The sequence below is a fragment of the Indicator indicator genome, chromosome 1 (genome assembly GCF_027791375.1).
Source record: "Indicator indicator isolate 239-I01 chromosome 1, UM_Iind_1.1, whole genome shotgun sequence".
NCBI lineage: Eukaryota > Metazoa > Chordata > Aves > Piciformes > Indicatoridae > Indicator > Indicator indicator.
In genome coordinates, this window is record NC_072010.1 from 14683789 (window position 1) to 14702819 (window position 19031).

At 40.2% G+C, this 19031-nt stretch overlaps 1 protein-coding gene across 1 annotated transcript in view; it reads right to left on the bottom strand.

Moving 5' to 3' along the window:
• The window catches only part of PGR (progesterone receptor), a 38165-nt gene extending 19742 nt beyond the window's left edge, over nt 1-18423 (bottom strand). The window contains exons 1-3 of the mRNA XM_054391102.1: nt 17243-18423; nt 15838-15989; nt 3250-3366 (exon numbers count right to left, since the gene is read on the bottom strand). Coding sequence (XP_054247077.1) covers nt 3250-3366; nt 15838-15989; nt 17243-18423 — 1450 coding nt within the window. The remainder of the gene's footprint in view (nt 1-3249; nt 3367-15837; nt 15990-17242) is intronic.
• Nucleotides 18424-19031: the final 608 nt, after the last annotated feature.

Sequence of the window (19031 nt, forward strand, 5' to 3'; positions counted from 1 at the left end):
ACCTGAAATGCTACACTCGACCTGATGCAGCTGAGAAAAAACAGAGATGTTATAGCCTTGGCTCCATTTGATATTTCCCTTTTTCCGTTGCCTCACTGTTCTCTTCTACATCCTGTTAGCACCTCTTTCCAGAAGATGGGGTAGGTGAGGGTATCAGGGTAGAGACCTGATATGCCATGACTCTTTGAGAACTGGACTAGAACAGTCTCCTCAAAAACTAGAAGAGAGCTGTGATTACATATGTTTAGAAAAAGGCTAAACAACACAACAAACTGGCTAAATAACCTAGCAATAAACACAAATTCCCACTTGCTTAGTCACAGCTGAGAAAAAAAGTGATCCAAAGATAAAGTTTTTACTGTTGTTATACATGATAGAAAATAATTAAGAATCAGAGCACCTTTACCCTCAAGTTTTGGCTTCAAGTATAAGGATATAACATCCTCATATGAGGACACACTAATGAGGACATACCATCTCATCAATGTTGCAAAAGCATCCTGGTTTTCAGTTTTAGGTACCTACACCCAGAGCAAAATATCTGTATTAAAAAACATCCATAAACACATGCAAAATGTAGAACAAGTCAAGCTGCCTGGCTACTGTTCCTGTGTAGAATTCCTATGCAGAACAATGCTGAAGCAGAAGGACATTATGCTAGTGAGCCATCACATACTCTTCAGCTTGTCAAAACAGTGCTGCCCATGATCTTAAAATATTTGAGGTTTAATTATTAGTGTTGTCCAGGCTATCACATCTAAAAATTCAAGTTAGATCATCATCACACTCTTGGTTGTGCAAAATTCACAGACATGTATTAATTTACACCAGTTAGAATCACAGAATGGTTTGGGTTGGAAGAGGCTTTTGAAGATGGAGTCAGGCTCTTCTTGGTGATGCCCAATGACAGAACAAGGGGCAATGGGTGAAAAGTCAAGGCATAGGAAGTTCCATGGAAACAGGAGGAAAAATGTTTTCACTGTGAGGGTGACAGAACACTGGAACAGGCTGCCCAGGGGCATTGTGGAATCTCCCTCTCTGAAGATCTTCAAAACCTGCCTGGATGTGTTCCAATGTGATCTGGTATAGGTGATCCTGCTCTGGCCAGGGTGTTGGACTAAATGATCTTTCGAGGCGCCTTGCAGCCCCTAACATTCTGTGATTCTGTGATCATCTAGTCCAGCTTCCCTGCTGGGGACATCTTTTACAGATCAAGCTGCTTAAAACTTTACAAGACATCCTTACTAGTTGTCCCAATCCTTAAAAGACAGGCATTATATCTACCATCTCCTCCTTTGCCAAGCCACAGCCCACTGTGGTTCCTTGCATCCTTAGCTTTCTCCTCTTCCAAGCATGAGTAAACAACACTTCAGGTTCTGTCTTTGTAGTAATACTGTTTCTCTACTGCACTACTACTCCAGCTTTAAAACAACACTTCTCCCTGAGAAGCATACCAAAGTCGATATTCTTTTCCTTTTGTCCCTCTTCATCCAGTCCAGTACCACCAACATGCCTGTGAGCCCCATTGTCTTTTCAATGAGGTGACACTGACTGACCAAGGCACAGCGACTGTAACATCGATTAGGCTGATGGCTCTTGTTACTCTGTTCCTAGTCTTGTGAGGTACCAGGGATGCAGTTTGGAGAAGATGACTTAAAGTGAGGCAGTGCTGAACGTCTAGGGGGCTTCAGGGCTACACTTCAGAATGCAGTCAATACTGCAGCATCACCTCTTCCAGCTGGCTGCTCTCTGGAGCTGCAGCACTGTTGCTTACAGACGAAGTGCCAAGAGCTAGCAAGAGCTGCTCATTGTTTACAAACTACTGATTCACATCACCAGTAAAGGTATAAAATGTAAGAATGATACAATGGCCATGTGTGCAGATTACTCCAACTCCATACAATAGTACAGGAGCTGAAAGCATAGAGCTGTGCAATCAAAATATCAATCAAAAAAACTACATGTTTTGATTTATGAATGAACACAGATTAGCAAGATTATGAAATTATGCACACTATATAATGTCAGTTCAAGGATAAAAAATAATACATAAAATGCAGAGATAGAAAGAGATGTCAATGCACTAAAATAAATTATATTAGAAAGAAATCAGGATTTTATCTTTCCTTTTATTTTTTCTAATTCCTTTTGAGAACATATTCTTTTTATCACGTTTATATACCCATTTTCTTCTAATCTTAGGTATGCATTTACAAGTTCTCATGAAAAACATACAGGAAAATTATGCACCATTCCTGCATATAACAAAACTTGCAATGTAACTCCTGGGTCCTACACTGTTTTCTCCCTGTATGTTTTCAAAGGCATGGTGCTCAGCTTTGCTTAACGTTACATTTAAAAAAAAGCAAATCCATTACAGCAACAACTAATACATAGATGAGAATTCCCAACATTTAACATGCAAGCTGTCATGTTGGTGCACCTGCTACCTGACCCTCTTCAGTGGAGCAGAAGGGTATCATTTTGTTGACATGTACTCAAAGCAATGATGGAGAACACAAGTGAAAAGAGGAGATTTTAGTGTCACTCTCCATTTGCTTCTTTAGTTTTTATTTAAATCAAATTTTCTGATTCAAAACTGTTAATAAATAGAATCATAAAATCATAAAATGCATTGGGTTGAAAGGGACCTTTAGAGGTCACATAGTCCACCCCCACTGCAGTATGCAGAAATATCCCCAACTACATCAGGTTGCTCAGAGACCCATCAAGTCTGACCTTGAATGCCTCCAGCAGCAGGGCCTCCACCACCTCCCTGGGCAACCCATTCCAGTGTTCCACCACCCTAACAATCCTGGTTAAAAAGTCTCAGCACTGGGTCATCTCACCAACAGGATATCTCTCACTGGTGTGTAACCAAGATCACTGAACAGTGCAGGTTGGAAGGGATCTCCAAAGACCATCCAGTCCAACCCCTCTGACAAAGCAGGGTCACCTAGATCAGGCTGCACAGGATGGCATCCAGACACACATCAGCACACAATTCCAGGCCTTGCAAGAAAATGAGTACATAGGAGGAGAGAGATTCATACAGAAATGCATTTTTGTTTCAGAATTTCCAGATTCATTAAAGATAAAAAGATTAAGGAATTTTAAAACATCAGATAATTCTTCAAAGAATATCATTTCAATGTGGTTCTTTCCTTTACAATATCAAAGTAATGTTGCTTAAGCTCAACAGGTTGAAGTCAGTGCTCTTGACTGACTCAGATTTGGAAAGCAGCTCACCTCCCAGGACCATGCCGGCTTGACAGCACTTCCGCAAGCGACAAGCTGGACAGTTCTTCCTACGAATTTTATCAACTATGCAGTCATTTCTTCCAGCACATAAATAGTTGTGCTGCCCTGTAGGCAAGAGGAAAACAAGATGAATACTTTGTTTTCTACCATGACAAAATTATTTCTGTATATAAACATTCCAGAAATAACAGAGGATTCAAAATAAGTATACTTGAACCTTTAAAGGACTTCTTGATTTTGTGGTAACTTTCAAGTAATCTTGCATTTCTATTTAAATCTAATAATTTATTTGGCCTGTTTAAGAGTGAAACTTTCCATCTATGAAATTCCAAAATAATTACCAGAAAGTATGAATAGATACCAATATTTCTTAAGTAAATCAAGCATGAGGGGAACTCGATTTATTTCAAACTTATTTTAAGTTATTGCTCCTGAATTTAAAGAACTTAAGTAATTTTTTTTTAATTGATATGGGGAGTTTCCAACATAAAACTCTCTTAAGAAGTCAGGGCAGAACAAAAACAAAACCCCCTTGAAGCAGAGTAAATTACCTCTGATAGAGAAGCAGGTGGTTTTACTAGACCTGATGAAATACCTGCTGAACAGATGCAGCCAGCACAGTCAAAAAGCACAAAAAAAAGGTGGCTGTAACTTTTTGGTTTAGGCTAGCTATTGTTTAATTCTGGAGGACTTAGTTAGGAAAAGCCTGTCATTACTACATTAAAATGTAATCTTTTTAATGAAATTAGTTTCTAGCAGAGAAAAAAAAATCAGCTGATATCCTGACATTCTTTTGAACAAACACTTGAATTTTACCTCCAAATTTCACTTGAAGACAATGAAAAAAGTTTACTCTTATGCTTCAGTACAATATTTACAATTTCTGTGATTTTTACATTAAGTAAACAAAGCTAAATATCTAAGTAAGAAGAAATGAAAGCTAATTTTCACATATTTTTTTCAAATTAAGCCCAGGTATACGCTGGAAAGTTTAACTTTATCATTCTACCTGGCATTTCTCTATTTTCAGTTTCTTACCAGTACCTACCATGAAAACAACAAGAACAATAAAAAAGTCTTTACTTTGAGAGCAATGAAATGGATCCAAAAAAGTGTAGACAAGCTACAGAAGTATCAGTATCATGGATGCCTCTTTAATGGACTATTATGGATGTGGATGTCCAAATATAATAGACATCAATACTAAACTTTAAAAATTTTCCCTAATATCTAGATCAGTACTATTCTGAGGTAGCCCTCTGATGTCACCAGCAGCAAACAAAACTGAGATGATCATTCTACTCAGATGCTGTTACTCAGATTTCTATGCTCTATGTTCTGTCCTTTCTCTGCACACGGCAAAATCAGCAATGATTCACCAATAACTTTTCTCCACAGGTTAAAGACAAATTGAAAAGGAAACCTTAGATGAAAATGCAGAAGGAAGAACATTCTATTCTAACAAAAGAAAGGAATTAGTGCTAAACCATGTGAAAGACTGTATTAGTTTCTGAGCTCACCTTTTATTTTTTTTAACAATTTATTTCTTGCACATATTTTTAAGAATAAATTGGTTGGTTTTAGTTAAAGAAATCTGATTACCTGAAATTAATTTTTACTACAGTTTCTTTTTTTTTTTTATTAGAGGTAGATAAAAAACATTGCCTCACACATTGCCCAACATTTTAAAATTAAATAATAATTCATTAAATCAGATGGAATTCTCATTTAGTTGCTCCCATTAATTCTAACCTGGATTCCTTTTTGGAGAAAACATCAACAAAAGTAACAGAATGACTAAAAATCTGTCTTGTTTTTGGCAGCAGACCAGGAAGCAAAACACTTATTTTAAACACATCTTCCTTGGGATTGTTTGCAGTTTTTCCTTGTCTTGTTTTACCCTTATTAGCTACAAAAATGCTTTTGATAAGCAACAGTTTTAAAACTGTTGGTGTAACTAAAATCTGTCAGGCATAAGATTATCTCAGCACTGTGGCATTCTGATGCATTAATCTACAGTTGTTTTATAAAGTAACACTCAATCACAGGTTAACTTTTGTTTGTGGGTGTTTGGTTTGGTTCTTCGGTGCCTAAAAAGAAAGGATGTCTCTTCTGGACCTCTTCTAGGGAATCCTTTGACTCTACACGACATGGTCTGAGTCCATATAATCCATGTCCATTGGAACACCAAAAAATGGACTTTGTATTTCCAGTATGGCAGTAAATGTTCACAGGCAGTTCACAATGCTATAGGAACTGACGTGATACTTTTTCTGCTATCATGGCACAGAAAAGGATTGAGCTACTAGAGACATTGCCATATCATGAGATATCACTCTGCAAGCACTCAAAGAACTCTTAATTCATCCTAGAATGATGTCAATATTTAGAATTCATTCCTGATATCAGTATGTGGTTTGCGTACTCAGCGCCCAAGTGCGTGCTCTTAACTGCTAAAAGGAGGCTAAAGAGTTTGGGTAAAAGCAGTAATGGCAACACTGTTCCTGCTGGAACAGGAAATTATCTGGAGAAACAGAAGTTAACAGCATGATTTATACTGATACACATTTGAATAGCCTCTGTTATTTATATAATAGCATTTAAATATTATGTATCTAAGATTAAGCATTACAAATAAAATTACAAAATTTTACAGTTACACAGCTCTTAAAAACCTCTTCGTAACTTAGGAGACCTAATGTCTACTTAATTAAAAATGCATTAATTACTACAACATTATATAACACATCACAAACTGCTTACTATAACTCCCAAGATTCAACAGAACCTTTCACATTTGCAAAACAAATTGTAAATGAAGTACAATTATGAAAACTGCTCTTCAGTGTTCACACATTCTAGAGTTTAAGATTAGACTATTAAACTCAGCACATACCACAGGAAAAAATGCAAGTCTGTTAACTGGAATTTAGGCATAGTAAGAATTTTCTTTGATCTTCAAAAAGCAAGTATTATTTCATTCCTATTTATTTCATAAATTGTATTTTAAAAAATCTAATAATGACCAATGACTTAATCGTTATTACACCATCACTTATACTTCTTCTGTAACACTTCCATAATACTACCATTAAAAAAAAAAGAAGCAAGGAAACATCAAAACCCTGGCAGCCCAACCCTCCCATGAGATTATGCCGATAAAATCTCAGGCACTTTTTGATTCTTACTGTCAACCACTTCCTTGTTTTCAGGACTACAAAAAAGCCACAGTCACAAGCTCCTAAATTACATCTTCATTTGAGTTTGCCATTCCACTTGCCCCTATCAATCTCTCCCCAGCACCTCCTGTCTCATATATATAATTCTGATTTATCTACAATCTATCTCAAAAACATGTGAAGTTTAATTATATAGTATTTTTAGCCTCATCTGTCAAGGATTTTTCTGTGGTCTCAGTCATCTGATCGGATCTCATATCATCAGGTAAATCTGAGCAAATATTCTCTTTCTCCCACTGTACAGAGCTGGGTTTTGAGAAACTCTTACTTGCTTCACGTTAATATTTAAGTGGCAGCAACCATCCGAAGGTCAGATTGTGTGAGAAATGGAAAATGCACCAGATATTTGGTTAATCAAGATAAAATTCCTGTTCAATTGCTAGCTTATCATTCAACATCTTTTCTATGGCTGCTGTGATTATTATCAAGAAAAAAAAATAGAAAAAAAAAAAAGGGACACTAATCTAATCACCACAGTACAGGTCAGAAATTAAAGATTGATCTTTGTGTTTCTTACAGAAATATGAATCTGGCAACTAGCTGGCAACTGCCACTTTCTCGGAAGTCTTCATGCAATGATAACTTTCCTATATGGGTTTATTTTCAGGTTTACTTTTCACCATTTTTTGAAAGTGCATGTTGTAGCTCTCTCCCACTATATCAATGTATCAGCTTCTGACCTAGATTTAGTTGAGAATATCGAGGCAAATTCATCTGTTACTTCTATATTCTTGTAGGATAGCATTTTTCTTTACCTCTATTCAAAGGCCATTTGTGTTAGCAAAGGTCAAAGTCCTAATGCAAACAGCCAAATACAGTTTTCAGTACTGTAATGACTATTGCTATACTGGCAGGTTTATATGGGCAAGTGGTCAAAATGTCAATGGCCCACACACACAAGCACAATCACAGGCTTTGCTGTCAGTAAAGCTGCACAAATCTCTCTCCAGCAGCAAAACATTGTAATCCAAATGCTGCTGGAAGTAGCTCATACAGTGTCTTTTTAAACTCCACTCAACTGACCTCACTGACATGCTGTTAAGTCACTTAAAATCATCCAAGTAAAGTAATGAGTTGCAGAGCTTTTGCAGATGTGCAATATCTGGAAAATATAAGGCTCTAGCCATACTTGAGAGGTATCAGATGCAAGCAATTATTTGGGTAAGTGCATCTGTGCCCAGCTGCTGCCACCCTGCGCAGAGGCAAAGCACTTGTTTGCAGACTCTTCCTGTCTGCAAATAAATAGTATTTTTGCAAATCTTTTTTCTCTCTCCCATATGTCTGCCTCCCTATCTCACTCTTAACTGGCAATGCTTTTGTATAAAATCATCCTCACCACTGCAGGACTGCTCTTCACAAAATATATCATAGTGTTTTATTTAGTCTAGTTTTAAATTTCTGTCTAAAACCTGCAAATATCTACTGCATCTCTTTGTAAATTATTTTATTGTCAGATGTTGCAGAATCACAGAATGTCATGGGGTGGAAGGGACCTTGAGAGATCATCTAGTCCAACCCTCCTGCCAAAGTAGGATCACATATACCAGGTCACACAGGAACACATGAGGTGGGTTTTGAATATTTCCAGAGAGGGAGACTCCACAACTCCCCTGGGCAGCCTGTTCCAGGGTTCTGTCACCCTCACAGTGAAATAATTCTTCCTCCTGTTTCCATGGAACTTCCTATGCCTCAAATTCCACCCATTGCCCCTTGTCCTGTCATCAGGCATCGCCAAGAAGAGCCTCACTCCATCCTCTTGGCACTCACCCTTTACGTATTTATAAACATGAATGAGGTCACCTCTTGAAGTCTCCTCCAAGCTGAAGAGCCCCAGCTCCCTCAGTCTCTCTTCATAAGGAAGATGCTCCACTCCCTTAACCATTTTTGTGGCTCTCTACTGGACTCTCTCAAGCAGTTCCCTGTCCTTCTTGAACTGAGGGGCCCAGAACTAGACACAATATTCCAGATGTGGTCTCAGCAGGGCAGAGTACAGAGGGAGAAGAACCTCTCTCAACCTACTGACCACACCAAAAAAAGTGTCAACTTTTTGCTTCCTGAGAGCATGCCTCCAGGTTTTGCTCAATAACTTACTAGTCTTAATGTATTTCAAAAGTACCAATCAATAGATTTAGAAACCAGTTAGTTTTTTTTTAGCAGGGGGGTTTAGTGGAAACCTATAATAAATATGGTGTCAAAATAAAATGGAAAACAGGTTCACCTGTACACCTATACTAAACATAATGGTGCAGATATAGCTTGTGAGTAAAACTGACTTCTGGAAGTTAAGACAATGTACTAGAGTAAGGATTGCTCTGACAGTCAGGTTTTCTGTAACTAGGTCTAGCCTAGTTCAGCATCAGAAATGGAAAACAGTGCTTAACTTGACCTTTGCTCTGATCTAAGCCTAACGTTCTTTTGTTTATACTATTTCAATGTGCAAAAAGCAAGTGTGAGTTGAGTTTACCTCTCACTATGTGGGTTTATGAGCTTTGATCTTGGAGAAGTAGGAATATATACTACACAGTTTGTAATATTGAAAATGCACTCTTCGTGTCCCTGCGTGCCATTACAGTCTCCACCCACTTCAAACAGTATTTTTTAATCATTTAATACCTGTTTCATTTCTGTCCTAATGTTTTCTGTAACAAAACAGTCCCTGAAGTGAGACCAAAATTCTAACCACTTAACAAAATCACACATCCTCCAGTAACCTTACCATGCATAACCCTTTTATAAAAAGCTCAGAAGTTAGTGGGAGACTGCTTTCCATTTCCTTCTTTGTCCATTGAAACAAAACTCTCATCTCAAAACTCTTAAACAGGTGTCCTGACTACTAGGTTGTAGTCTACACTGACATAAAGACCTGACACTGATACAAATCTGCTTCACAGCAAAGCATCTAGAACCAAAGAAGGAAAAGAGTAGGTGGGAAGGAACCTATAAAGGTCATCTAATTCAACTGCCCTGCAATGAGCTGGGACATCATTAACTAGATGAGGCTGCTCAGAGTCCCTCCAATCTGACCTCTAATGTTTCCAGGGATGGGGTTTCTACCACGTCTCTGTGCAACCTATTTCAGTGTCTTCCTCCAAATCCACTGTCAACTGGTTTTAAGATTGTGATCTTACAATCCTCCATCAGTATTTTTTTTTAACCAAATAGAACAAACAAAATTGGTCTCTCTAGAAGAGAAGTACATTTTCACATCATCATATATCTTTCACTGCTTTCCTTCTCTTCAGTAAACCACTTCCAATGTTTGAAAGATCCTTGACTGACTCTTTCCTTCTCTTGTATACTGATTTTGAAATCTTTCTGCCTTTTTGCTGTCAATCCGGCAACAACATTCCAAAATCTCTTCTCCATACATTAACTTCGCCACATGGCTTTTATGATATCTACAAAACAGAACAATTTAATGTTACCTATCCTGTTTTCAAAAGGAAAAATACACTAAAAGTTACAGTCCTGTTTTTCAGCCTTTTTAATTTCCCTGTCTATTGCACCATTTTGAAACTCAAACCAAACAACAAAAAATATCCACCCCCAAAACAAACAAAAAAGAGAAGTGATATTAAGTCCTATTTCACAGAAACTACCATGAATTACAAAACCAGGATTACTGTTTTCAGATGATTTGCCTAGATTGTTTATGAGTACAACATCTTGAAAGGCATGAAATTTTTGAGTCTAAATACAGGAACTGAAAAAAAAAAAATTCACAGCTAATGTTTTCAGAAGAGATGCTGGCTTCTACAGTTCAGTACTTCCAGTTCTTCTTGTGGCATTGCATCACAATTGGTCCTCAGTCACTGTTTTTAAGTAGTTAACTGCCATCAGTCATATAAATACGTAAGACAATGGAACTGTCAGCTTTTTTGTCAGTAAAGGTCTGTTTCTTAAAAATATAGAAGATGAGATTTGAGCACAAAATTCACTTTAAAAACACTCCAACTATTTCAGAGGTATGCATCACTAAAATGCCCTTTGTTCTTCCTCTGATCCCTGAGCACTACACTCTTCTACCAACATAAGAAGCATTATATTTATATTTCAGTCATCCCATCATTATGATCTTAGTGAAAGTATCACAGTACATTGCTATGGTATACCTTTTCATACATATTTTCCTCTTATTCCTTGACTTGTCCTACATCTGAAGACAGGGTCAGTAACTCTCAGAGTAATGAAAGTAGAAAAAAAGAAACACTACTGACAGAAAAAGGCAATGTGCAAAAGGCAGATATTGCTACCCATTGATTGAAATACCCAATGGACAATAAACTGCTGAAAAACCTGAAAGAGGAGATTAATTTGATTAATTAGATTCTAAAACTTAGATATCCATCAAAACAAGTAGTGTAAATTTCCTTAGAATCATAGAACGCAGTGGAGGGGACAGAACCCTCAAAGGTCATCTTGTCCAACTTCCCTGTAGTGAGCAGGGACATCGTTAACTAGATTGGGTTGCTCAGGGCCCATCAAGTTTGACCCTGAATGTCTCCAGGGATGATGCTTCCACCACATCTCTGGGCAACCTGTTTCAGTATTTCACTACTCATTGTGAAGAATTTCTTCCTAATATCCAACCTAAATCTACACTTCTCTAGTTTAAAAACATTGCCCCTATAAAACCTTGTGCCCTTCTTGGATGCAAGAGAAACACAGGCACTTCAGAATGAATCTTCCTCAATCAGATGTCTAAATTTTAGTTCTATAATAGCTTATTGCTCTCCAAAGGATATTTATAAAGTGATTTGCCCAAATATGGATGTCCATACTGTAAATGCCTACAGCTTGGTGAAACAAATCTCACATAACATACTGTCTTTGAAGAAAAAGTAAGACAGCATAATAACGATAGAACAATAGGGTAATCTCCTGATCTCGATGTCTGCATGTAACTCTTTCTATGTATTAAATACAAAACATGCCAGGCTGTTGAAATGCGTTCAAATGTTAGCTGATATTAAGCAACAGACATTTGTTAAAATGAGAAAGTTGTGACCAGGTATAACCAGGAAACCAACTGCAGCTGTGTGTCACTACACATAATGGCAGATTTTAACATAGCATTTGTTAAGTAGAAACTAAAGAACCAACTCATACTAGCACATCTTCAATACTGTGGAACAGTTACACAGTTTCAGGAGACAGACATCATCAAACCTACATCTGTTTAGGCAGGTAACAGTTTGACTATAAATACTTATATTTTATATACTTATGCTATACAATTTATTCATAAGCATTTTAATATTTAAAATAAATGCTATGCGTGTATGCAATATAAAATATTCCTAATATTTCATATATATAATACTTAGGTAATACAAAATAAATATTTTATGTACTTGTTATATTTGTTTTATATACTACAGAAACATATTAGCTACCTTGATATGGGAGGGATTCACGCCACTCAAAGCAGTGTACATCCCTGGCGTTCCTTTATACTCAGTGCTGAGAAACAGCTACTGCTAGAATACTGTTATTTTCATCCCAAGTAGGTATATTAAAGTAAGTCAGTAAATTACTTCCTAGAAATTCCTGTTTCTCACCATTCACTGTGAAGCAAACTTAAAATGATTACTCACATTGTACATGTGAAGTTAGAATGAAGGAGTATCAGCAACACTGAGTAGTCAGTTGCTGGTGCTCTCTATATCATGCAGTTTTACACTACCTGAAACAGATGTTTAACATAATACTCAATACTGTTTCTAAACTACTATGTACACTTAGGCTAAAAATGTGGTTATTCACATTTCTGCAGCTGATTATCTTCTAAGCCATGTCTATCAGGAAACCAGTAATAAGTCACAATGAGGAAGCCCAGCATTAGCACAACAACCAAAGTACCAGAACCAATGCAATCTTAGCTCATTCAGTGGTTGTGCCTCACATGAAGCAATTCATCAAATTCGTGTTTGTCAAGTGGCTGAACAACAAATACTTTTGAAGTCAGAAGCATCATGAAGATATACAACTATGTGTTGATACAGATTTTCTTCTTTCCCTTTTTATGACACAAATTCTTTATTCTCAGAAAGATGACTTTTCCCACTTCGAGTACCCTCAATGCAGTAACTTTGTATACTATATTTGAATTTGGAAATACACTTAGCTTACTATGCATTAACATATTTTTGGTCATGTGAAAAATAAAAGAGCTTTAATAATATTTAAACTGTCATATTAAATGAAAAGCTTTTTCATCTCCCAACTTGCCTTTGTATATTCGCATGTTTTCTGCTTCACGAAACATTTGTACTATTGGGTTTACAGCACATGTTTACAAATTCTAATAGCAAGACCCAGCCTGGAAAGCATGGATTGAAAACTAGAAATTCCTGCGAAGTTTGGAGAAAAACCTAACTTTTTACATCTGACTCATTGAATTCACACCTGAAGGATCTCTGTAGTATTGCATTTCACTCTGTTTTCAAGAAGGATTTTCTATTAGTGGCTAGCATTTCTTGAAAATACTTGGCGTGCTGTGCTGTTTGCATTCTTCAGCTATGGAAAAGCACAACGGTTTAGACCCACAACTTTTCTCACTGCTTACACAGTGAATCACACTGCCATCACAAAACTGCCTATACATAACACAAGTCAGATAAATATTGGGAAGTCTGCCTGAAGTCGATCAGCCTTCTTACGAAGACTTAGCTCATCTTTAATTCCCCACTTCCCTCTCTGGAACCTCTCCATTTACACACAGTGAAGACTCTTGTGGAAACCCTACAGGTTTCAGGTAAAGTTTGCCAAATCCACATCTCAGAAGAAAGTTTACACTGTCAGTCAAATGGACCCAAGTCCACCACTAAACCATGTCCCTAAGTGTCTTTTATAAGTCTTTTAAACACTTCCAGAAATGTTGACTCAACTACTTCCCTGGGCAGCCTGTTCCAGTGCTTAACAAATCTTTCTGTGAAGAATTTTTTCCTATTTTCCAACCTAAACCTCCTCTGGCATGACCTGAGGCTGTTTCCCCTTGTCCTGTGGCTTGTTAATTGGGAGAACAGACAAACACCCACCTTGCTGCAATCTGCTTTCAGGTAGCTGCACAAAGCAGCAAGGTCTCTTTAGTACAGAAACATTTCTAGGTTCACCTCCATAGTTTTAAATGATTGTTCAGTCTGAGCATTTTAAATAAGCTCTGATTTTATTTCAGAAAGACTAGAGACAGAGAAAGAGTTTTCTGAATTATGTAATGGTCCATTTTATCCCAAAGGAAGTATTTAACCAGTACAGTGTTCTCCACACACTAGGGGAGGGTAAAATAAATCGAGTATGAATAGGACAATCTCTGTGCAAAAAACCAAACAACTACATGTGCTATTGGATATGAAACAGCCAATATCTATGCATTTTAAAGCCTCATAAAATAAGAAAGAGCTCTCAAAATACAGAAAATCCCCAAAGTAGCAAAAGCCAGTTATATCCAGTCGTGTTTTCTCATAGTGATCAGTGTGGAAAGTATATGAAAAGTAAAGATTTGATTGTGAATTTGCACTCACAAAGTTTACCATCTTATTTGCATGAATTATTATTAAAACCAAAATCCCATGTCTGCAGTAGTACTAAAAATTTTAAAAGGTAAATAATGCATTACCACTCAAAGAAATCACAGAATGGTGGGGCTTGAAAGGGAGCTCTGGAGATCATCAAGTACAAGCCCCTTGCTCAGGGAAGTTCACCTTGAGAAGGACACACAGGAGCACATCCAAGCAGGTTTTGAATGTCACCAGTGATGGAGACAATAAATGATGGACAGAAGAACCATTTAGAAATTGCAAGTATGAAGTTGCTATGTTTGTGTAACTCTGTTGACTTTAGTTTTCTGTATGTCTATATTCTTGATCTGATAAGATTCTGCAAATACAGACTTTGATTAAATAATCAGGGAAAAACAACTTTAAGATATTCCTGGTACCAATTTATATGCCTTCTTAACATTTATCACTAAAATATTTATACTGAACAGTAATAAAATGTGGTTTTGAGCAAGTTCACCTACTGCACAAAAACAATTCAACACTATTTAGGAAAGAGATTACATTCAACAGTGATAGATTCAAATTCAAATAATTAAAAAAACCAAACAAACCAAACCTACTTTTTTATCATTGATTTTCTAAAACAAATAGAGCAAAAAAAAAATTATGCCAAACAAAGAGACCAGTTAGCACAATGAATGAAACTTGAATGAATTCCTGTGACTTCAGTGCCAGGTGTTAACATGCACGCTTCTAATGGCTTCCTTAAGAATCCTGTTAAATGCATTAGAGAAAATGCATCATTAACTCCAAAGTTCATCTAGCCCACCTAATCTAGTGCTAACACTTTGCCTGTATCTAGTATGTTAAAGGGAGAACATGAGCACATGCTTAAAGTAGAACATAACAGCAACTGGAAACAAAAATTCTAGCTACATTATTTTGGTAAGCTTTTAATTTTCCAGTATTTCCCTTTTGATGTGGAGATCAATAAACTCTAAAAAGTTGAATGAACTATGTATCACAACAAGAAACAAAACACTGTATTTTATTTTAAGGAATCCCATATATTGTAGCACTGGTTTTGTTAAGTATATGGAGAAGAACATCCCAGTTCTGACTGGATCAGATGAAAATCAGGAAAGGAAACAAAGCATCAAATGTAAATGGATTTGTTTTAGTGATTCATCAGTCAAAGTATATAAAGCAATCTGCTCCTGCATTCGTATTTAAAAACTAAGTGGACAAGGCATATAATAATAAAATGAACAAATAAACATAGGTATTCCTACTGATTTATTAAATCTGCAGCTTCACTTTTCAATTTAGCAGATATTTGGGACAAAAGTCAAACCCATTTACTATTATTATGACTTGAAATAGTTCCGTGAAACTTGACATACTTCCATAGTTCCCAGAAAACCAAATTCTGCATCTTGCAAGCAATAAAAATTCCACGACATCAAAAAGAGAATGAAGCCAAAGTAAATTCTTATCAACCTGTCACTAGTTCATAACCACAAAAGTTTCCTTGGAAAAGCACTTCCACTTTCTAAAACAAATTAAGTATTACACAAGATTTTTATGAAACTGCCTACCCAGAAAGTCTAATTGATAAACAGTAAATAATAAATAGCAATCAATTAAAGTAAAAGAATTCAAGAAAAATCACTTAGGATTTAGTATTCAGAGCAATATTTAAACAGTTGCCAAAACAGAAAATATGACTGCAGTGATAATATTTTTAAAGATCAACAATAAATAAACAGTATGTCCTTATCAGTGCCTGGAAAGATTTATTTCAAATAATTAGGAACAATGGCATCATGTAGTACCTTCCATTGCCCTTTTAAAGAAGACTTTACAACTTCCACAGGTAAGTACTCCATAGTGGCAACCAGAAGCCTCATCTCCGCAGATGAGACAAATCTTCTGGGGTAGCGAATCAAAACTGTATTGAGAACTTTGGCTGGTTTCTGTATCTGACCTTCAAAATAAAAATAATTAAGACAAATGAATTATCTGATTTTGCAACAGTTAAATATTTACTTGCATTAATCAGTTTTATATTAAAAATTTCCTTTTACAATTCATAATCAAAGTACAGAAGGACAAGAAAAAACAAAGTATGACTGCTTTCTTGCTAAAGGGTTTGTCTCTACCATTGGCACATTTGTAACATTAGATAGTAATTAAACGGGAAAGTAGTGATTAAAAAGCATAGCTGTATTTTAATCACAGTCTAGAAATACTTCATTTACAATGCTCGTCATCCTCAGATCAACAGCTCTTCCGAGTGAAGTCATACCGAGTGTCACTCTTTTTTCTGTACACAGAATGGTACAGACACAGAATGAGACAGAAGTAAATTGAACTTCAAAAGCCTCTTTCACGTGGGAAATAACTTTTATCTCAGCTAGAAAAATCTTTATTAATTAGTTTGTCACCTCCCATTCAGCTGCAGCATTCTCATCAGTAACTAACTGATGAACACATCTAGGATACTTCCAAATTTCTCTCCAAGAAAGAAAACTGACTACTTCAGTTAACCATTAAGTTTACAAAAATAATTTCCGCTGAAACTGTAGTATTACATTTACATCCTTCTGTAGCACAACATCTCGGCACGATAGTAAGCCATTTCACTTTAAGAAATCAATACACACTTGTTAGGGTTTTTTTGTGCGTGTGTGTGTTTTGAAATTAACTGGTTTTGCCATACCAGGGATTAAATTTTGGAGATTATTTAGATGTTTATGAATACTGCCTCACTGAATGAGGACAGTCTGGAAAACATTCTGAACTCCTCCTCTCTGAAGCCAGGTACTTGCTCAGACATCGGATGGCAATGAACCATCATGGGGATAAAACCGCAACTTCTCCAGGAGCGTTATCGTGCCATAAAGAAGTAAAAGGTGCCTGCTGCAAAGTTAATACTGTGTTGGTCACACACGGACCTGAGACACCCAGGAGCGCACAAACGACACAGAAAATGGAAGCGCGGCTGCAGTTAGTGCATCAAAAACTCAAAAGGGGCTTCGAAGAACAAAACTTAGCCCGTCTTTGACTAGGGGTCGTCCGAGAGTCCCTCTCAGTGCCAACCCCTCACCCTGCGGCACAGCCACCCTCCAAGGGAGCAAAGTGCGAGGCTCTCCGGCGGAGTGGCGCGACCCCTCGGCTCGTCCTCTCAACGAGGACACCCCCGTAAAGGGCCTGCCCGCCTCCCGCCGCCCTCCTTACCGAACGTAGCCGAGGTAGGGTGGGCACAGCTGGGGCAAGCTCTCCTTCAGCACCGTCGCCGGGAAGCCCAGCGGCTGGTGCCCGTTGAGACCCAGTGGCGAGTAGAGGCCCGGTGGCCCGGCCGAGGTGGAGGGCAGGCTGTCAGGAGGCGCCGCCGCTGACCCATAGACCCCAGACAGGACAGTGGGCTCCGTCTTGTAGAGGACACACTCCAGCGAGGATTCCTGCCCGGCCCTCGGGGGTTGCGGAAATTCGGCGGAGCCGGCCGCGGCGGTGGCCCTGCCGCCGTGATACGGGGTGGCGAGGCCGAGACCCTCCTCCTTGATCTTCAGACTGGGCTGGAAGTCGCCGTAGGCGAAGTGCCCCTCCTTGGCATCCGCCGGCGGGTAGACGTAGCCCGCCAGGTCCGTGGCGGGGGGCGAGGAGCGCGGCCCCGCGGCAGGGCTGCCGCCCTCGTACTCCGCCACGTCCAGCAGCTGCCGGGTACGCGAGGCCAGGTAGGCAGAGTTGAGCGGCAGCAGGGGCACATGCAGGTACTCCTGCCCCAGCTCCCCTGCTCCCGGCCCCGGCCGGCCCCCGCCGCCGGGCAGCGCCACCAACCCCGGCGTTTCGCCTTTGGGGGCCGTGGTGGGACCCTCCGCGCCGGTCCCCGGCCCTGCCGGCCGCGGTTTAGCGGCGGTGGTCAAGGCGTCTCCAGCCGGCCAGAGCGGGACGAGCCGCGGTGGAGGCTGCGAGGTGCCAGGTGCGCCTTGGGCGACCTCGCCCACCTTCTGCGAGGGGCCGCGGCTCATCGGGGCGTCAGACGGCTCCGCGGCTTCCGCCCCGAAGAAGGACCAAGGCGCCGCGGCCGCAGAGGAGCTGGCATGACCTGCGGGCGCCAGGAAGGTGTCCAGCACGGTGTCCAAGGAGTCCTTGTCCGAGAGGGAACCGCACCCCGGTCGGTACGAAAGGGAGTCCCGGTCCTCCTCCCCCGCAAGCTGCTGCCGCGGCTCTTCCTCCTCTTCCTCCTCCTCGTCAACCTCCTCGTCGCTGCTCTTGGGGTAGAGCAGTCCGTCCAGAGAGATGTCAATGGCCTCGGCTTCCCTGCGGAAGGGGTCTCGGCCGGGCTGGCCCTGCAGGAGAACCGCCCCGTCTCTGACAGGCGGAGGCGGTCTGGGCTCCTTGGCCTTCACCTCGGTCATGCCGGCGCAGGGTAGGGCTGGAAGCCAGCGACTTTCTGGCTCTCGAAGCGGCCGGGCTGTGGCAGGGTGCAGGGGACCGGGAGGCTCTTCACATTCTGGACGTGCCTGCTAAGGTGGTGGCGGGGGTCCTGCTCACATGGCGTTGCCGTCGAGGGTTGTTCAGCTCCAGCCCCCGCCGGCGGGAGTGCGCTGAAACGGAGCCGCAGGCGTGGCAGCCTACAGGGGGGAAACGATAGGAACGTGTGGGAGGGGCGGGAGGAGATGCGGGCGGGAGAGCGAGGCTCCGGCGGCGAGCAGGCTGCCGCTAGACGCCCCCAGGCTCCGCACTCCACTTTTCCGTCAACTGATTCCCGCCGTCCCAGCTCGGCCCCGGCTGGCTGCCGGCTCCACGCCTCCTTGCCCGCCCCTCCCCGCCCCTCTCCGGCACCAGCCCGTGCACTTACCGAGGGGCTGCGCTGCTATTGTGGAGCAGGAGCTGGTCCCGCACAGCCCCCGCGCTCTCTCCGTCTGCACCGCCCGCCGCTCCGCTCTGCCTGAGGGGCAGCCGGTCCCGGCCACGGTGACTCCCTCAACAGCGTTTTCATCGGCTCCTCCTCCGCTCCGCCTGT